A 21,793-nucleotide genomic window follows, 5' to 3' on the forward strand; every position below is an offset into this window, starting at 1 on the left:
AGGAACTCCACCAGCCTAGTGGACCTGCAGGACCAGGCACGCAGGAACTCCACCAGCCCAGTGGCATGGGTTCCTTCTGGTCTGTCTGGGCTGGTGCTCTGAGCAGACCGTGGGCACAAATTTTGCAGCCAGTCCCACAACACACAGAGGAAGCTCCACTCTTGGGCGCTCTAATGGGCCCAGAATCACAGGATCACTGAATCACAGGATCCCAGAAACAGCTTGACTCTGAGAAGTTCTGACATAACCAGGATCACAGGAAGGACAGGCTCCAGTCAGATTTAGCAAGGGCAGGCAGCACTAGAAATAACCAGATAGCCAGAGGCAAGCATAAGAACATACACAACAGAAACCAAGGTTACTTGGCATCATCAGAACCCAATTCTCCCACCATAGCAAGTCTTGGGCACACCATCACACCAGAAAAGCAAAATTCAGATCTAAAATAACTTCTCATGATGATGATAGAGGACTTAAAGACGAACATAAATAACTCCCTCAAAGAAATACAGGAGAACACAGGTAAACAGCTAGAAGACCTTAAAGAAGAAACACAAAAATCCCTTAAAGAACTACAAGAAAACATAATCAAATAGGTGAAAGAAATGAACAAAACCACCCAGAATCTAAAAATGGAAATAGAAACAATGAAGAAATCACAAAGGGAGACAATCCTGGAGTTAGAAAACCAGGGAAGAGATCAGGAGTCATAGATGCAAGCATCACCAACAGAATCCAAGAGATAGAAGAGAGAATCTCAGGGGCAGAAGACACCATAGAAAATATTGACACAACAGTCAAAGAAAATGCAAAATGCAAAAAGCTCCTAAACCAAAAACATGAAGGAAATCCAGGACACAATGAAAAGACCAAACCTAAGGATAGTAGGTATAGAAGAGAGTGAAGACTCCCAAGGTAATGGGCCAGTAAATATCTTCAACATAGAAAACTCCCCTAACCTAAATAAAGAGATGCTCATGAACATGCAAGAAGCCTACAGAACTCCAAATAGACTGGACCAGAAAAGAAATTACTCCTGTCACATAATAATCAAAACACCAAATGCACTAAACAAAGAAAGAATTTTAAAAGCAGTAAGGGAAAAAGGTCAAGTAACGTACAAAGGCAGGCCTATCAGAATTACACCAGACTTCCCATCAGAGACTATGAAAGCTAGAAGATCTTGGGCAGGTGTCATAGAGACCCTTTGAGAACACAAATGCTAGCCTAGGCTATACCCAGCAAAGCTCTCAAGTACCATAGATGGAGAAAACAATATATTCTGTGACAAAACGAAATTTACACAATATCTTTCCACAAATCCAGCCCTACAAAGGATAGTAGATTGAAAACACCAACATAAGGAGTAAAACTACACTCTAGAAGAAGCAAGAAAGTAGTCTTTCAACAAACCCACACAAACTTAATTCCACCTCTAACAACAAAAATTACAGGAAGTAACAATTACTTTTCCTTACTATCTCTTAATATGAAAATTAATATTACCAACATATCCTAATTTATTGAAATCCAAAAATATGAGGAATTAGGAATTTGTTGGCTGTCATCCAGAGGTCTCTCTAATTTGGTAATTGGAGAAATAGGTCCAATATTGTATAATCCATATACACTTTCTGCTTGTTTGTACCTGACAGTGTCTTGCTGGGTTCCACGTAATGATCTTGAAATCTTGCTTCTCCTATCTCAGCCTCTCTATTAGTAGGATTGTTTATTTGATGTTTTTGCACTATACTATGTTTTTTCAGAACAGCTTACATATTTCAAAAGTTTATACAGTCAAAAGAAATGTAGACAATTAACTTGGGAGGTGGTTTGTAAGAGAACAACCAAGAGTGAGACTGAATGCTTTGCTTGATGTCTGTAACTATTGTATCAAGTTTGAAGAAGACAACTTTTATAAGTTACTCTTTCTCTAAGAAGAATGCTTTTCAAAATCACCACAGTCAATGAACAAGATTCTTACCCTCATCTAATGTCTGTGCCACCCTCCTCATTGTTCACTGAATCAGTTGGATAGACCATCTTAATACACACACCATTTCTTAAATGAATGTAACCTGTTCTCTGTGGGCTGAGAATGAAGACAATCACTCAAGTCAAATAGCTTTGACCATAGCAGGAAATCTGTATCCAAAAAGCATGCCTACAATTCATTCCTTGGCGCAGCAGAACTGTCAACTCTCAGCTTAGCTACAATGGAGGCAAAATCCTTTGGTGATGTGAGGGTCATTGAAGTACAGCCTTATTACAATGAACTCCAATGTCTAAAAATTGTTCTTATTTTGGGTTTGTACCACAGTAAGAGCCAGGATTTTAAGCTCTATTAAAAACAAAACAAAGAAACAAAAATATTTTATTTATATTCATTTAAAAAAAATACTAGTAGTGATATTATTTTAAAATATACAGTTAATATGTTTGGAGTTATTTAAAATTTATATTGAGACAAATGTATGTATTGTCAGTATTGCTGTAGATAAGCATCTTTAATTGATTGTTGTTTTATATCAAACAATTTTTATAATGCTCATTTTATTGTTACAATATTTTATTGAATTTAAATTTTAAAGAATATGACAAAATAAAAAAAGAAAGGTATTGAAGGGGGTCTCTGGAAGGAATTGGGGTACAAAAGAGAAACAAGAATGTGATATAATTCTATTTACTTAAAATATGTTTTTAAATGTTAACAAATTCAGATAAATTGAAATTTATCTTTTCTCATAATAATGCAATAAAACTTAAATCAATAAAAAATCTAATAAAAAATAAGGCGTAGAAAAAACAAAAAAACAAAATTAATTCTAAAAAACAAAAGACAAGTAGTAATAAGTAAACAAAAACAACAAAACAAGTAGTAATAAGTAAACAAACGTGGCTTAAATTTTTTACGAAAAAATAGTCTCACTCATTAGTTCAGCAGATATTTGAGCTTGTACCCTGCATTAGAACTTATGTTAGTTAATACTAGCTTATGCAAATAACGAGACAATAGGGGGGCTGTGATCTAGACAGTCTAGAGCAGAGACCAGCAAGCTTTTTGTTTGTAGAGACTTGGATGCTGAGTGATTCAGTTACAGCATCTCTTGGAAATACCCAACCCCACCCTTCCAGCATGAAAGCAGCCACACACAAAGGTAAATGAATAGATCTTTCTGAATAAAGAGCAATCTTCAGCTACACGTGCACAGTCCAGTTTTCAGCCTCCTCCCCCTCCCCGTTTAGCTTGCTTGGTGTACACACAGCATTAATTACTCTTTATTACCCTTCTTTTGAAACCTCTGCTCTAATCCGGAGCGTCAGAATCTCCTGCCCCACCTGGACCCCCATGAGAGCCTGTCACGTGCAGCTTCCTTTGTCTAGGTTGCTGTTTGTCAAGATCCAGGGTCTGTCCTTTTGTGAGCTCTCTAGGTATTACAGTGTGTGAGCGCTCTCTGTTCTATCCACTCTCCTAACTGATGCCTGTCTTCTTTTTTTGTCTGTTTATGGTGTCTTTTGAAATGCTGGTTACAACTGAAAAGCCATTTGTCATTTCCTCTCCCAGCACACCTGCTCTTCCTGTCCTTATTTTTGCTTCTGGTCTTCTAAGATAATGCTTAAAAGGTCGGGATGATACCTGAGTCCTCAATGCAGTGTCTGGTAGAGAGGGGGCCGTCAGTGAGGGCTAGCCCCGCCCTTTCTCCTCTCGACAGAAACCTTGTAGACACCTTTGACCTCTTACATCTTGTACCATGTCCAATAAGCTGCTGCGTCCTGTTGTTTGGTGCTACAGTAACTCTTGCTTCTGGTTTCACATGTTTTCATTCTCACCACCTGTTCTTGATTTGAAGCAGGCTGCCATCTACAGGTGCACTTGCATGCACTTGGTACCCACATCGGTAACTGCGGAAACAAGTTCTCATTGGCTTAGCCCAGATGGGTTTATGTTTTCCATGTGCCACAGCAGCCGGAGGCAGACAGCTGTTCCTAGTTGGAGATGGGAGTTCAAAGTCAGCCTTAGCTATTTAGGGAGTTCAAAACCAGCCTCACTATATGATGTCCTGTGCCAAAACAAAAATAACAACCAAAAGAGCAAACAGTAACTATAATAATTAATTAAAATTTTAAAAATTTCCCAGAATCCCCTACCTGCCAAGATTTGTTTTGTTTGTTTTGTTTGTTGGTTGGTTGGTTTTTTTTTCCCATCTCATCGTCTGAGCTACATCACTCCAAATACTAGAAAAATCAAATATTAAAAAGAGCTCTGGCCTTAAACACATCTCCCCTGAAATCCAAAACAAACAAACAAACAAACAAACAAAAGCTCATGACTTTTTGAAGCAATTTAAATTTATTGTATGAAGAAAAATAAGTAGGCAGATTCAGTTGTGAAAAGGGAGGCACTTCAGAGAACTACAAAATGAACTGCTTTTAGGGAAAGAATTATTTTAGATTGTTTAAATGCTAGGCTGATGTTCAGAAAAACCTATGTGCATAGCAATTAATTTTGAAAGAGGAATGATGCAGAATATTTTAAAGTGCTAGCTGGCTCAGGTTGTTTCCGGTTTGTCTGGGCTGGTGCCCTGAGCAGACCTTGGGCACAAGCTCTGCAGCCAGTCCCAAAACACCCAGAGGAAGCTCCACTCCCAGGTGCTCTAACACACTCAGGATCAGAGGTGAGGAGGACACAATATCTGTCCCAACACAAGGAGTAACTGGGACCATCGGGGCCCAGGCACACAGGAACTCCACCTGCCCAGTGGCTCAGGTTCCTTCCGGTCTGTCTGAGCTGGTGCCCTGAGCAGACCTTGGGCGCAAACTCCACAGCCAGTCCCTCAACACCCAGAGGAAGCTCCACTCCCAGATGCTCTGACAAGCCCAGGGTCACAGGATCCCAGAATCACAGGATCACAGAGACAGCTTGACTCTGAGGAGTTCTGACACAACCAGGATCACAGGAAGGACAGGCTCCAGTCAGATTTAGCAAGGGCAGGTAACACTAGAGATAACCAGATGGTGCAGGTAAGCAACACAAACCAAGTTTACCTGGCATCATCAGAACCCAATTCTCCCACTATAGCAAGTCCTGGACACACCATCACAACGGAAAAGCAAGATTCAGATATAAAATCACTTCTCATGATGATGATATAGGACTTTAAGAAAGACATAAATAGCACCCTCAAAGAATTGCAGGAAAACACAGGTAAACAGCTAGAAGACCTTAAAGAGGAAACACAGAAATCCCTTAAACAACTATAGAAAAACACAATCAAAACAGGTGAAGGAAATGAACAAAACCATCCAGAATCTAAAAATGGAAATAGAAACAATAAAGAAATCAGAAAGAGAGACAACCCTGGAGATACAAAACCTAGGAAAGAAACCAGGAGCCATAGATACAAGCATCACCAACAGAATCCAAGAGATAGAAGAGAGAATCTCAGGGGCAGAAGACACCATAGAAAACATTGACGCAACAGTCAAAGAAAATGCAAAAAGCAAAAAGCTCCTAACCCAGAACATCCAGGAAATCCAGGATGCAATGAGAAGACCAAACCTAAGGATAATAGGTATAGAAGAGAGTGAAGACTCCCAATGTAATGGGCCAGTAACTGTCTTCTACAAAATTATAGAAGAAAACTTCCCTAACCTAAATAAAGAGATGCCCATGAACATACAAGAAGCCTACAGAACTCCAAATAGACTGGACCAGAAAAGAAATTCCTCTTGTCACATAAAGTGCTATACAAACCATCTATGAACAAAAGCAACAAAAGCAACTTAGAGAAGCAGCATCTGGCCCTAAGGAACCCCTGCACCCAAGCAGGTCTCCATGCAGGGCTTTGGCATGAGTTAAGCAGTACTACCCATTCCTATCCACCCGCATTTCTTCCACATGGAATGGGTATTTCCTCTGCTGTTTGAAGAGAAATGGGTATCTGGATTCTTCTGGGAAGGGAGGACTACCCTCCTCCCTCCAGATGATCTATCTGATAATTATAATAGCTTCATATATATTAAGATACATGACAGGGCAGGGACTCTATCTCCTGAAAGCATGGGAAAGATGGAGGTTCAAATACCTCCTGCTACTAAATAGCCCCTGCCTATTCACTTACATTTTAGTATGTACAAATCAGATAATCATAGTCTGTTTCTGTAATAAGTGACTAAGGGAACATTTATATACCAGGGGATTTTTATGACATTTTATTGTTTTTACCTTGCTATAAAAGTAGTATCTGTTTGAAATTTAAGGGAGTAAACCAGGTATGGTGGTACATGTAATATCAGTACTTAAAAGCTGTACTAGGAGGACTGGGAGATAAGAGCTAACATGGGCTACATCATGAGACTATGTCTTAAAAAAATAAGAATGACAAGGACAACAACGCAGAGGGAATAAAAGTTAGGTTATGCAAGTTGAAGTAAACACAGCTATGTGGGGAAAAGTCTCATAAGCCAGAAATGTCAATTTCTAATATTTTGCTGTTTAATAGACATCCTTGAGTGCTGCTTCCTGGGCTTTTGCAATCTATCCTGAGCATATAAGATATCATAGAATGCTGTATGAAACATCAATAGTCTGATGCTTTGAGTAAGCATTACGTTCATAGTTTCCACCCATGCACTTCCATCATGTATATCACTGGTGACTATTTTTGTGTATGTGTCCGTGAGAGGGTTTGCACATTGGAGTGCAGGGCCCACAGAGGTCAGAAGAGGGTGCTGGATTCCTTTGGGCTGTAGTTTCAGGTGATTGTGAGCTGCTGGACCTAGATGTTGGACACTAAATTCGAGTAGATGTCAAGAAGAACGTGCGACTTTAACTGCTGTGGCATTTCTCCAGTCCTGAGACTTTTATATATTTTTAAATACTTATTTGTATGTTTTGCGTCACGTAGGTACTTGGTGCACTCAGAGGCCAGAAGGCGGCACTGGATCCCCTGGAAGTGGAGTTATAGATTGTGTGGGTGATGGGACCAAAACCCAGGTCCTCTGCAAGAACAAATGCTCTTAGCTGCTGAACCAGATGGTCACGCCCCTGCCCCCCACCCCCACCATGTCTTTTTATTTTTAAATTGTAGTTTCCTGGAGTTTCTTTACACAGAAAAGAGAATTCAAATGTCTATATTTTTACACTTCTATAAGTTTTACACAAAAGCTAGCACTCTGAACACACTTAGGTGTCCCAAAGCTCTCACTAAACACATTTTCCTTGTGCAGCTCAGACTACACCACTATTGCATTGCTTGACTGAAGTGTGCCATATTTAACTCATCTGCTACTTTGGGATATTTAGGCTGTTGAGAACAGTCTAGCGAATTATATTTCCCTGCAGCCCATGGCTATTTCTCAAGATGTATTGGTTGGAATCTTTTTGTTTGTTTGTTTGCTAGGAGTCGGTCATGGCAGTACACAGTTTGAATCACAGCCCTCAGGAGGTAGAGGCAGACACTCTATGAATTTGATGCCATTTTCATCTTCATGGTCTAGGCCAGCTAGGTTTTCATAGTAAGAAAAGAAAGAAAGAGAGAGAAAAAGAGAAAGAAAGAAAGAAAGAAAGAAAGAAAGAAAGAAAGAAAGAAAGAAGAAAGAGAGAGAGAAAGAGAGAAAAGAAATAAAGTAAAAGCTAGAATTTATTTATTTCCAAAGAAAGACACTGAAGGATCTCACTGTTCTCGCCTTCCCAGCTCTCACAGGGTAGCTGTAGGTTAAAGGGGAAGTAGGGCTGGAGAGCTGGCTCAGCAGTCGAGGGCTTGATGAGCAATCCTGAATATAGGGGTTCAGTTTTCAGCCTCATGCAACAAACCATGCACCCTGAAACCCTCTAACTCTGGCTCTGAGGCATCAGGCACCTTCCTCCTGATGTGTGAGCATAATCTCACACGAAGAAAATGTTAAAAACCAACGTAGCAGGAGCTAAGTTATAAAGAGTAGTGAAGTTTCAGTGGCAAAGCTCCTGAGTATCATACCCAGAAAAAGACAGATGTTGCAGTCAGGGTTTTCAATCAGGAGGAAGGGACTCAGTGGGAGGGAGCTAGGAACTAAAACCTGTTGGAAATGGGAGGAGACACAAGTTCCGGTTTTGTTTCTGAGTGATAGCTAGACTGTGCTTGGGGGTGGGGGTGTCTGTGAGTGTATTTTGTTCTGAAAGGATTTAGAAATACGAGAGTGTCTTTGTTGGCACTAACACTCTTTAGTTTTCTAACAAGTGTATTGCTCAGAGGAAATACAAATTGAGCTTCTACTTCCAGTGGTCCTGTTGTGAAGAGACGCACATCCCTCTTTCTAAACCTAAACTCCTGCCCCGTCCCCTAGAGCAGTCTCTAAACTCCTGTAGATGGCCTTTCACAGACACGCCAAAACTGAACAGGGAATGTTAAAACTGTGAGAGATTTCTTGTTGGAATAGTTACAGGCATTGCTTCTTAAGTACTCAGGCCCTTGGATTTGGATGAGTAATGTTAGTCTGCAACAGTTGAAAGAGAAATGTGGTCCCCACAAATAGTAAATTGGGAATGGTGGTGTATGAGACCTGGATCTCTGTAGTGGAGTGATTTAACAGATAGCAAGAAGTTCAGACACTATCTTGAAGATGAGGAGATCAGCCACCATCTGATCTGTCAGCTCCGTGTTACAACCTTTTTTTTTTTTTTTTTTTTTTGGTTTATTTGTTTGCTTGTTTTGTTTTGTTAGAAGTTTCCCAGATTTCACCAAGTAAGCGCTTTGATTGCTGAGGTCAAGAATGAATATATGTCCAATCATTTCCTTCCTTCTCAACAGCAAGCAAGCTACAGAGGAGCGCATGGTGCAGGGTACAGACGAACCCAAGGCACAGGAACTGGATGCACTGATAGACAAAATCCATATGCACCTGAAAGACAATTCATGCAAAGACAACCTCCGTGAAACATTTCTAATATATGACAAGGATGAATCGGGATTTGTGGACAGAGAGACGTTCTTTAAAATCTGTGAAACTCTTAATGTCCCGGTCGATGACTCACTGATTAAGGAGGTCAGTGTGAAGTGTGGTCAGTGTGAAGTGTGGTCGGTGTGAATTGTGGTTTGGGCTGATTGTCCAGGCTGAGGACTGCTCATTCCTTCCTAAAGAGTTACAAGAATGAGATCTGTTCTGTTCTGGTGATGGGATTTCTCACTTCGCAGTATGGACTTCCTTTTCTAATCGTTGCAGCCGGGTGTCTTTTAAGATGGGGGTGGGGGCGGATGGCAGAGAAGTTGCTAGACTAGCATGTAAGGGATGGAGGCGGTGCAGGTAATCCTAGGGCAGCAGCTGCCAAGATAACTTAATTGTACGGGATGCTAGCAGGCTTTGAGGTTTCTCAAAGCCAGCTCATCAGCAGGGACTAGCGTGGAAGGCGAAGCTGACAGGACCACTGGCCAAGGCGGCAGCATCTCTAGGGAGAACATGGGAGCTATAGATGGGGGAAGCCAAGAAGCTTTCCTCTTATAAGTCTTGTGATTGCTAAATAACAGTTCCATTTCGTTACAAATCCCATAAGCCAGGAATCCCCTGGAAGTCAGAAAAACTTTCCCCCACCCTGGCCAGGACTCTAGCTTAATATCAAGACATGCTCATTGAATAAGAACATAGAGGCTTTACTGACTTTCTTGAAGAACTTCAGGCAAGAAGGAATGTTTGGAAATTAAGATTCATTTAGGAAATGGTTTTGATTGGGTAACTAGGTAAGGATGCAGGGTTTTATTTGGTCTTTTAAAAGACAGACTGGATGCTAAGGCATTGGGAAGGACAGATAGAAGTACTTGCTCATGTGGGCCAAACACCCATTTAGCTCTATAAGCCTTTCATTGACAGCAAAGCTAACTCTTTTTTCCCTCCCCGTTTTTATCTCCAATCATTCACACTGTGTGACATGGGAGCGGACCTGATAGAAGGAGTACAGCCATTGGGAAGTGGGGCGAGTGGGGATAGGTGAGGCGCATTTGCATGTCTTACAAAGGCAACCAAAGCCAATGACTGTTACCCATCAGTTGTCCAGGGGACATTTGAACGGATATATAACCAGATTCTTCTCTTTGGCCGCATCAACAGGAGTCTGTTATTTAAGAGTGTCTAGTTCTGGGGCAGGGGAGCAAAAGTATTTCTATTTGAATACAGCAATGACAGCTTGTATTCTCAACACTTGAGATGCAAAGGCAGGAGGATCATGAGTTCACGGCCACCCGAGGCTCCAAAGTAAGAGACTGCCTCAAAAGATAAGAAACGAGGAAAGGCGCTATGATAATGACGACACCCTTATAAATATGGATATCACCACTGTGGTTTCACTATGTGTAACATGGGGCTTAATGTCTGACCTACCTTCCAGGATCAGAGGATTACTTTGGAGTCAGCTGAGGATATAAAGGCTGAACTTTGTTTGGGTTGGCAAAAGCTGGGGCTCTTTCTGCGTAAGCGTAAGTGCGCTCTACCATTAAGCTGAAGGAAAGCAGGCTCACCTATCCTCTTTTGTCCCCTTGCAGTTGATTAGGCTGTGCACCCACGGAGAAGGCAAGATTAACTACTATAACTTTGTTCGAGCTTTCTCGAACTGACCTGAACGAGAGAATGGGATACAGTTTTGACACTGAACTGGCATTGAGAAATCTACCCCACAAGCCTTTAAGTCACTCTGGAGGTGGTATTCCTTTTCCCACTCTTCTATTTCACTATTACTCAATCTAAAATAAATTAATATTCAAAGAATTGAAGACTGGTGCCTTATTTGGAGTGGCAGGGGTACCATGATAGTTAATTTTAACTTAAGGGGACAAGGGGTTCCAGAACTCATCAGAGAGTGTACTGGTATGTCTGTGAGGGTACTTGGAGTTAGCTTAAGAGTTGAACTGGTAGGCAAGTAAAACAGGAGACCCTGGTCAGTAGTTTGAAAGCCTGAATAAAAGCACAAATTGACACACCCTTGAGTAAGAAAGTCCTCCTGTCCAGCTGCCTTTAAACTGCCATATGGCCGCCTCTAGCCTTCAGATGCAAACTTCCTGTGTCCTGAGCCTGCAACCAACAGACTGGAAGCCGGACCCTCTGCTCCTTTCCAGCTTACAGACTCTGCCTGCACAAGCATGCACACTCATACCACACCACAGCATACACAGTTACTTTTCTGATTCTTTCAAATAGCTTAATACAGACATAGAAGGCATAAGGACAAAAGGAATGATAGACTTTTCTAGAAACATTCACGGTGTTGAAAAATAAAGTTCATAGCAGCACTGTTACTGCTGGCTAGCTAAGGGCCTCTCTACCTACCCATCCAGTTCCCTCAATATTGTAGGGAGGCAAACTGCATGCTTTTCAGAGTGAAATTCTAAGCCCATTAGTAGAATAAAAACTGAGAGCTTGAGGTCTGGCTCAGTGGTAGAGTTCTTTCTTAGTATGTATAAGACTCTAGATTCAATTCCCAATACCACCAAAAATAAAGTTTTAAAAAAATGGAATAAATAGTAATGTGGTGGGCATAGTATAGTGCCTATTTTCATAAGACCTGCCTGCCTGTAATTAATTTACTGGACTATAATGTATATATTTTAGAAAAGAGTTCCTTTTAGTGAATAGCACTTTCTGGCTCTCTAATGAGCTCCGACAGACAGCCAGGGCCGCTCTTTGATTGAAGATAGCCATGCTAGATTCTTCCCTGCCACCCAAAACATGCAGTGGTGAGGATGCAACCATACAAGACCCAGAATGCCCAGGTCCTCTCAAAGCTGCCAAGGGCCGTCCCTGCTTTGGCCTTTTGCAAGAAGTGAAGACACATCTACCTAGCTTGTTCCAGAAGTTAAGACACATCTACCTAGCTTGTTCCAGGGGTGCCTTTTTGGCTCTAGGGTATCTCAGAAAGAAACCATGTTTTGTTGCCTCCCATCATTTGTAGCTGCTTGAGGTCTTAAGTACTTTTTAAAATTTCAGTCTAAAGTAGTCACACTTTATCCTGACTGCCCTATCCCGTCTTGTCCCAGGCCTAGTGTGTGCTAGACAAGTATGGCCTAGCCTCTGGCTCCTGTATCTGGGTATCTTTGGAATATGAAAGAGGAGTTAAAGAGTAGAGCTAGGAAGCTGGGGAGCAACATATTATTCCAGTGGTTAGTAATGTCATTTGGAGCCAGGGCTGGCTAAATGGCATGCATCACACTGGCTTGTTGTTACGTACATGGCACTTTTCTTGGAGTTTTTATGTCAGTTTCCCATAGAGATCCTGTGCACAGTCCCGGTCCCCAGCTGCTCAACTCCAATGGCACATCCCCTTGACTTCTCCTTTCCTTGCTCAGAGGGATTTCTTGGGAGGGGGCTATCTCAGACTGACTTGCCCTTCCACGGTACCTAGTCTTACCCAGTGTTTCCTCGCAGAAGGTACTTGGTAATTAGGGAGGCCAATCCCTTTCCTTTAGATTTATCTTAAGAATCATCCACCTCAAATATGTTTTCTAAATTCTAGAGGACTGAGCCAGGGAGATGGGTCTGTGGGTAAAAGTGCTAACTGGGAAAGTCTAATGACCCGAGTTCAAATCCACAGAACCCCAGAGAAAGAAAGCCACTGTAGTCGTATGTATCTGAATTGCTAGCACTTCTCCAGGGATATGAGAGGCAGAGACCAGCATTCCCCGAGGAAGCTCGTAGGCCAGCGGTCAGAGTTCCCAGTGCAATGGCTATTGAGAGTCTCTACCTCAAAGAAGACAAGGACTGACCCAAGGTTGTCCTCTGCTCTCCATATGCACACCATAGCATGCTCCCCCTCACACTCAAATATGTACACACATACTTTCTTTGTTACGGTTTCATTGCTGTGACAAGACACCGTGACCAAGGTAAGTTTTATAAGGGAAGATATTTAATTGGGGCTAGCTTACAGGTTCAGAGGTTCAGTCCATTATCATCATGGCAGGAAGCATGGCAGCGTCCAGGCAGGCTTGGTGCTAGAGAAAGAGCTGAGAGTTCTAGCAGCATCTTTATCTGAAGGCATCCAGGAGAAGACTGACTCTTCCGCACTGGGTGGAGGTTCGAAATCTCCTCCCTCAGTGACACACTTCTTCCAACAAGGCCATACTTCCTAACAGTACCACTCTCTATGGGGCAGGCATATTCAAAGCACCACACATACCAAACACACACACATACACTCTCTCTCTCATATATATGTATGTGTGTGTATATATACATATATATGTATATATATGTGTGTGTATATATATATGTACATACACACATATATAGTTCTCATATATATATTTGAAAGTTCACAGAAGCTAAGGCCTGCCCCTGTCAATCTTTCATAGATGCCTATGGTCAGTAGCACGTGAAAATGCTTCTGTCTTTTTCCAATAGCTTTGTGCTTTTCCTGAGATAAAGATGTTCTCTCTTAGTTTTTCTTCTTCCCCTTTGAAGCGGCAGCAATCATACCCCGTCTTAGTCAGCATTCTAGTGCTCTGAAGGAACACCATGCCCTTGGCAGCACTTATAAAGAACAGCATTTAATTGGGGCCTACTTACAGTTTCAGAGGTCTAGTCCAGTGCTGTCATGGTGAGGAGAATGCACACAGGCAGACATGGTGCTGGAGAAGGAGCTGAGAGTTCTACCTCTGGATCCACAGGCAGCAGGAAGAGAATGAGCCAGCCACTGGGCTTGGTTTGGGCTTCTGAAACCTCAAGGCCCATCCTGCGTGACACACTTTCTCCAACGAGGCCACACCCCCTAATCCCCGTCAGGCATTGCTACTCCCTAATGATTAAGCATTCAGATATATGAGCCTACGGGCCCTTCTGAAACCACCACACCCTCGAATCTCAACTCCGAGAATTTTTTATCTTTTCCACCAGATACAGATAGATCTTTCTATTTGCTCACTGTAGTGTAAAGGAGAGATTGGTTGTATGTAAGGTTGGCACATTCATGTTCCGTAACCTTTCTTCCCATGCTTCACCTTGCACCTTCCAAATTGACCCAAGAGTGAGACCTGGTAAATCCTGACAGGGTATGAAAGGCTTCTTGTAGACCAAGGCTGAAGGGCATTTCTGTGGAACATCATCCTCACTTTTCACTACAAAAGTCAGAGTGGCTCTCTTCTCTGAGACCCTGGAGGAGCACGCAAGCCATGAGATGCCATCAAGCACTGTATGATACTGTCACAAACAGCATGCATCTTGAAGCCCGGGCTCAGGTGGTGAAGGACTTCTAAGCGATACCTGTAGTGAGAGCAATACTAAGAGATGACCGTCCTTTCAAGTAAGTCACGAGAGGATGGAATCGAAATGAGCACTGCCAATCAACGTCTGCAGGGCCAGCACGCTGGGAGCTAGCCACAGCTATCAGGTTAAACTGAAAGAAGTGTCCAAGACTGATAAGGAGAGTTCACTGGTTTAGGACAGAAAAAAAAAAGCTGCCTTGTGGGTAGAGACGGGCTTGGTGGTGGTGAGCCTCTGGCCAAGAGCCACTATTCTGTCCAGGATATGTAGCCCAAAAACACCAGTAGGGGGCCTTGGATAAACTATCTGTAATCTAGGGGTTTGACTTCGTGTCAACAGGCTTTCAGTACAGTCAGGACAAACAGGTAAAGACAATTTCCCTATTGTTTCCACGGGCCCTTGGGTATGTGGCTTTTTAATATCCCTTTGGCACACAAGCACACGCATGTTTATTAAGATCAGTTTAGCCAGGGATGGTTGTGGACACCTGCAATCCCAGTACCTGGTAGGAAGACTGTCTACGTTCAAGGCCAGTCTACTCTGTAATGTAGTTGAAGCCAGCCAGGACTGTATTGTAAGACCCCCGTCTCAAAAGCAAATACAAAACAACCAATTTAAAGGTGGGCATGCTGACATATTTATACCTGCGATCCAAGCGCTCAGGTGGCAGAGGCTGCATTGCCATCTGAGGCAAGCCTGGGCTAAAAAGCCAGTAGCAGGTCAGCCAGAGTTATGTAAAAACACTCTGTCTCAAAAACACATTATATATAGATTTGTGTGTACCAAGAACTTATTACCGTTGCCAGTCACCAAGTCTGGAGGTGGGGGGAACCCCACAGGACAGATGAGAAACTGAGCTAACAGCTGGATGTCACCTGGCATGCCGCGCAGAGCAGGAAAGAGAGCCATCTGCACCAAGTGCTGGATGCCACCAGCTCTTTCACCTCTCTTTCACCTCCAGTAATTCTCTGGGTGATTTTTACCCCCTGGGGGTTTCCCTTGGCTAACTGACACCTGTAACTTGCACACAGCTCTTGCAAGGCATCCAAGCATGGTTCTGGAAAGAGCAGCAGACAGCTGCGCGCACGAGCAGGCTGTTGACATGACACCAGTCACCGCTGTTGCCACCATTCTTACTAAACTGGGGACAGTGCATTCATGGAGACCAAGACCTGCATCCGTTGCAAAGCTGAATGCCTTCACAGGAGAGTAGCCAAAACAGAGGCCTTCCTTCTGGTGCATCCCGCTTACATAACCTGGTAGGAAATCCCCTTTGTTGTTAGAGACGAAATCAAAACAGTGCATACCACTCACAAGACTAGGAAAGGCCAAGTGTCCGTCCCCGTCCCACTTCATTAGCTCCCAATACTGCTCTGGACCCACAGACCCCAAACTGACAAACCAATCCAGCCAGGTATAGTGGTGCACACCTTTAATTCTGCTCAGAGGCAGAAGCAGGTGGATCTCTGAATCTGAGGCTAGCCTGGCCTACACAGTGAGTTCAGAAATACATAGTGAGATCCTGCCTTGAAATGAATAACCAAACAAATAACAACAAAAGGCCAAAACAAACAAACAAACAAAAAACCCCAATTACTACAGTGAAAATTTTTAGACAAAAACTAAAGTTGACACAGACTCATTTCTCAGATTAAAAATGGAAGAATCAAGACTTAAAAAAACAACAACCCTACCCGATACAACACACCAGTGAAGCCTATCAGAGACTGTTATGACCAATAATTCTATGCCCTTTATTCATGTATTTCAGAAAATATTAGATCATTTGTTTCAAAATGTACATTTAAAAAAAATCCATACAAAACTGTAGCTTGTTTCTAAGACCACACAGAAACAGTGGAGAAAGAACTCTGAAAAAAAAAAAAAAAAAACTTTACCAAAAGATGTCCCTCCCCCCAAGCCTTTAATAAGAAAGCATAAATACGGTAGGTACACATTTTCCTTGAGTTCCTTATTGAATTTGGTCCATAACTTGAACAGGCTAATGTAGAACAACATGTCCACATTTGCATTGTGAGTTGCGCGGGGACCCCAGTTCCTCGGCTTGTCCTTCAGGTCCTTGTTAAACAAGAGTAACTGAAAAGTGAGGTTTAATCACACATGAATCTGTACCCCAAAGAATGTGGCACTCACCACCACAGCCAGACCCCATCACGGGGGTGGGGCTGGGAGGCGGCAGTAAAAGGGCAGACAGGGCTCACCACTGTGGCTGATTCTTGGAAACATGGCCCATCCTTTGTACAGGAACAAGAAACCCTGGAATGCCTTTGGTGGTGACAGTGATGTCAGCCGACTCCAGATCGATCTTATTTCCAGACACTGACAATGTCCCAGTCTGAGGATTTTTTTTTCTCTTCAACACATTTTTTTATTTTATTTTTTAAAACAACATAAAGATGTCTAAGACGACACAACACATTCTATAAGATTGCCACAGAAACCCACCCAGGACCGTGAGAATGACAGCAACAGGAAGCGACTGACACTTCTGTAAAGGATGATGATGACCCCTCCCATGGGTCCCCTCTCTCCCGATATTGCAGGATGCAGTAAAGGACAAAGGCCTGTGGGAAAGACCACTGGCTGGGAGGGTTATTGCACAACCCGGAATGGCGGGAACAGGTGGGCAGGCAGGTGCAGTACTATGAACACAAGATAACCCTGACAGGAATCCAGAAGCTTTGCAGCTACCAGGCCATAGGCAATGCCAAACAGGTTACCAATGAGCTAAGACTTGGAACCAGTGAGTACAAGTAAACACATTCCTCATACAAACTTTGGGCAACATGGAAGTAAAACAGATGGGAAGAAGGGGCTGTTTCTAAACTGGGGTGCGAATGAGGAGACCGGAAGAGTGGGGCTCGACACATAGGGTCAGAGGTACACAGAGGTGACCTTCTTCCCAACCCCCAAGCTTCCCTTATTAGATAGGAGGCATGGGTGCCTGCTGCTGGGCCACCTCACAGGCTTCCACAGCCAGAAGGTACAGACAAGGGGAAACTAGAATAAACCAGAGAACATGCAAGGTCTTACGCTATGTGTGAGGGAGAAGAGGGTCAGAACAAATGAGACAAAACTGTCAACCCATGTCTCTTTCCCTTGGAGCTGTGCTGAGGTATGGTGTCATTGGCTGTGTATGCCAGTCAGCCCTGGAGCCCTGGCAGTTGAGAGCCCGGCCATACAGTACCAGTGAAGGCCGCAAGGCAATATAAGGCACTTTTTACACAAAAGAACAAGGACCTGCTGAGGACAAGCCCGGAAGGTTCTCAGAGGCTGCTCAGCGTGACTTCTCTTCTCATCTGCCGAGCTCTGAAAGCAGACATAATGGAGCCAACACTTGCATTAAAAGCTGGGTAAAGGGCGAGAAGTTGGAATCAGCATCCTCCTAAAGCTAACCACAGGCTGGAGAAGGATTCTACAGACGTTTTCAAAAGTCTGACATTGATAGTCTCCCTAAGACCCTGTTCTAAGGAAAGAAGCTGAAAGCTCAGGAGAACAAGGGAGGTGGAAAACCTGCTCACTGTCCTGACTCACAGGCTTTAAGCCCATTCCACACGGGTGAAGAACAGAAGCCCAGAGATCAAGAATGAAAACGTGTTTCCTGGAGACACAGAGACCCTCAAGTAGAGAAAAATTAGCTAAGCCCAGACCCTATAACCTACTCCCACTCCAGACTTCTGCAAACCCCACCGGGAAGGCTGAAAGCCATTAAAGACGAATGCAAATGAAGGCCTTCTCTAGCTGAAAGAAGTCAGCAAGTTTCTTTAAGGGTGTGTGGAATCTAAGTGAGCTCTGCAGACTTCTTGGACAATGCACTCTTTCTGCTCCTACTTAAAACAAAACAAAACAAAACAAAACAAACAACAACAACAACAAAAAGTAAACCTCAGAAAAAAAATGCCAGAGGGGACTAAACAGGTCTCCACCTTCAGGAGCTCTTACAGTCCCTGGCATGCCACAAAAGCAGAGTGTGAGTAACCAGAGCGCAGTCATCTAAATTTACGGGACTAACGTTCACCCTTAGGCCAGTCAGATGATGCTGTTGAAAACCATTTAGGTACACAGGGTTAGGACTGACCAGAATGGCAGAAAGCCTCCCTTCCTGGCATACTCTGCTTCTCCTTCCCCCAGGACTACCTCTGAATGTAGGAGGGACACAAGGAGTTAATTCATCCTGTAGGCACCCACGCCTGGGTAGTAACCGTCCCATCACCACACCTCTGGGGAGGGCAACGAGCAACAGAGAGTTCTCGGTCCACCACCCCTGTCGCTGGTGCCGGCTGGCATTCCAGGGATGTTGAGAGACAGGCAGTGGAGGCTGAGGTAGTGATTAGCATCTTCTGGTCCTGGTAGATGGTGCTGAATATCTTACACTTGGCAGGGGGAGTATGGCAGGTCCTTCACTAAGGGCGTGGGACTTTGTGGGACAGGAGAGCCTGCATAAAGACAAAGAATGGGGCCGGGGCACCCAACTTACAAGCTAGCCTGCATGCTCGCAGGATGGTGCAGAACTTAGTTGCTGTAATTTTGGCTACAAGGTTTGTGCCAACTTCACAAAGTCTTGGCTTTCCTATAACATCAATGCCAGAGAGGCTGGGTGGATAAGAAAGCACCCCATAGTTCAACCAAGCCTGCAACATCCCAGAAGTCAAGACTGATGAGCTGTTGGTCTTAGTCTCAGGCTTTTCTGGAAATGAACACTCCAAACTCCTACTACTGACCTTATGTTCAATCCCAACACTTGGACTCCTGGTAATATATCCAACAAACAAGCAACAAAGGAAGCTTGCAAGACACCTATGGAACGAATCCACATCATCTCAGACATCTAAGTGTACCAGGAAGGAATAACAAACCCCTCCCCAACAGGGACAAGACCACTGGATCCAAGACAGCTGGTCTTTGTACCTCTGTTCCTCCAAGACCTTCATATGTCTCATGCTTGTCACAAGTATTTACTTAAGGAGTAACTTAATAGTTCAGCCTAGAGACAAAGTTCCTGCAGTGAGCTGGCAAGGGCCTGCCAGTGATTTAGGGAGGCAAGCTCTTAGCTTGGGGATGGTCCAGGAGGACACCTAGAGTGGTGGGGTGAGGCGAGCTTGGGAGTCACTGGCTGAGCTTCCACACAGCTTCAGACAGCATCTCAAAGAATAAGCTCAATTAAAATTCCTACCAGGGCAGGGGGGCTGCACCGTCTGAGAGGTGCCAGATCAATTCTGTGGGGATGCCCAGAGGAGGGCCAGGAAAGAAGAGGGAGAGAATAGAGAAATGTACTTCTAAAACTGTCTTGCTTCCTAAGCTCATACAAAAGAAACCAAGGGGATCTCATCTCTATTATGTATGTTTAACCTGGACACAGAGAAAAAAAATGCCACATTGATGTTTGGAAGCAAATTCCTCAGTTACAGGTAAGTTAGATATTACATCCATCATTGTGAGTGGAGAGGGAAGCTGTCTTGAGGAAGACCCATCTCCCTGTTTATGGGTAAACACTCAAGCTCTGGTGTCAAAGGAAGGCAGGTACATCAGGTAACATTAACATTCCTGTATCGCCAAGGACTGTTCCTCTATACTCCAGCACAGAGTTTGGGGACCCTTTAAAGCCTACATCCATTCTGGAAGTCCTCACAAGGTACCATAAGGACCTGGTGACCCCGTCTTCAGGTAGAAGAGGAAAGAACACCGAAGGGAAGGGGGTCACAGACTCTTGTAGACATGGCTGCATTGGCTCACGTAACCAGAAGAGTGACCCTGAGGCATCCTAGTGTCAAGCTCTAGGTGTGCTCAACAAACAACATTAACAACTTTAAGGAACACTCAGGTGAGGCCAGAGGGAGGGTGGCCTGGTGACTCTCCCTGGGACGCCAGGGGAAAACACAGCGATGGAGTCCTTGGGCTTCATGTTTCTGCAGAGATGAAGTTGAGGTTGCAAGTCTGGCTCCAGCTGGGGTAGGCTGACTCTGGACTTGGGAACAGCGTGTCTTGGGCAGGTTTGCAACTGCCATTTGGTTTGGTTTCAGATGCTGGTGGATGGGTAATGAAAGAACAGCAGCTGGCACCGCTGGAAAGCGGTCCAGATCGACTCTTCTGTTTGTCAAGCCACCTTTCTAGAAGAGGCAGCTGTTTGACATGCTTTGCTCGTGTGGAACAAGTGGGAAGGCACATCCTCCTTAGCACGTCTCCCCATAGAGCGAAGGCAGGCTGGTTTCTAATTCAAATGCCACACTGGAAGCTCTTTGGAGTCCTGGGGCTCAGGAGTTAATTAACACTGTCTTTCTGGGTTAAGTCACTATGTCCCCAAAGCGAAACGCTTAGGGGTTGGACACGTAGAACCAGAATCCTACATCTTGTCTGTCGGTCAGCACCAAGAATATTGTAATCCGAGAGGGATGGCTTTTCCTCTTCCTGCTGTCCTTCCACAAGGGCCACCAAGGATCTGCCACCAGCTCTAGGGGAAGCTCCTTGGCGAGAGGCTTCCAGATTGGCAAGTCCTGGGACCCAAGGGCAGGACTGCCATCTTAGCTCCCTCCCGTTGTACAAATCAGAGAAATTGCACATTAAAGTTAGGAAGAAAGGAGGAGAAGCAGCCATGAAGGGTGTGAGAGAGAGAGAGAGAGAGAGAGAGAGAGAGAGAGAGAGAGAGAGAGAGAAAGAAAGAGAGAGAGAGAGAGAAAGAGAGAGAGAGAGAGAAAGAGAGAGACAGACAGACAGAGACAGACAGAGAGACAGAGAGAAAAGCAGGAAGATGACTAGGAAAATGCAGGCCTCTGAGAAAACCCCAAGATAGGACAGAGGTAAGGCCATGAGGTGGCTCAAGGGAGCAACAGTAGAAGATTTTTGGCTTTATTGAGAATGGTTTATGAAAGAAGAGAAAGACTAGAAGGCAGAGAGGCACTCCCCCTTGATGCCAAGGCTTCTGCTGGTGGAGCTGGAGTATAGGCAGGAGGGCGGAGAGGCTGAGCTGGGGCCAAGGCTCCTCATCTCTGCCGGGCCCTCACGCAGAGGATCCCTGTTCTCAGCACAATGGCGTTAGGGAGACTTGAGTTTCTTAGTCCGTGAGGAGGTCCCGTTCTCTGCCTTCACCACTCCATTTTCATGGTAACCTGGGGAATGGAGGGAAGAGACGTACATGGGGTTGCTGCTGACACTGAGGCAGGAAAATGGAGGCGTGGAGGGTTGGGGTGTCATGGGGACACAGCCTTGTGGCGGGCAGACCATCCAATGAGGAAGCAGGCTGTAGCCAATGGAAGCCAGCAGACATTCCGGGCAGGTTGCTGCCTGTCCTAGTGGTTTTTGATAAGTGGCTTTGCCTCACATGTTTAGTCTTTGACTATCTTTTAGTGGAGGGTATCTACTGTGACACACAGAAGCAGGGGAACAGGCAGCAGCCCTCTCCAAGGTCTTAGCAATGCTGGCTTTTATCTCCTAGGTCCCCCAGTGTCCTCAATCCCTCAGCTCCACAGAGGACAGGTCTCAGCAACAGGAATGGTAACAAGGGGAAGAGATGGAGAACAAGATACTGCAGGGACAAGGCCTGACATTCCTTTACTTC

General features: G+C 44.2%; 2 protein-coding genes across 3 annotated transcripts in view; one reads left to right on the forward strand and one right to left on the reverse strand.

Moving 5' to 3' along the window:
- Nucleotides 1–10,734, forward strand: part of Efhc1 (EF-hand domain containing 1) — a 52,598-nt gene extending 41,864 nt beyond the window's left edge. The window contains exons 10-11 of the mRNA XM_031366981.1: nt 8,790–9,024; nt 10,512–10,734. Of these exons, the coding sequence (XP_031222841.1) occupies nt 8,790–9,024; nt 10,512–10,583 (307 nt within the window). The 3' untranslated portion in view covers nt 10,584–10,734. The remainder of the gene's footprint in view (nt 1–8,789; nt 9,025–10,511) is intronic.
- Nucleotides 10,735–15,943: 5,209 nt separating this feature from the next.
- Nucleotides 15,944–21,793, reverse strand: part of Tram2 (translocation associated membrane protein 2) — an 81,530-nt gene continuing 75,680 nt past the window's right edge. For both annotated transcript variants that reach the window (XM_031366982.1, XM_031366983.1), the window contains one exon: nt 15,944–21,344. In XM_031366982.1, the coding sequence (XP_031222842.1) occupies nt 21,271–21,344 (74 nt within the window). In that variant the 3' untranslated portion in view covers nt 15,944–21,270. The remainder of the gene's footprint in view (nt 21,345–21,793) is intronic.

Source organism: Mastomys coucha, unplaced genomic scaffold (genome assembly GCF_008632895.1).
Source record: "Mastomys coucha isolate ucsf_1 unplaced genomic scaffold, UCSF_Mcou_1 pScaffold14, whole genome shotgun sequence".
Taxonomy (NCBI): Eukaryota; Metazoa; Chordata; class Mammalia; order Rodentia; family Muridae; genus Mastomys; species Mastomys coucha.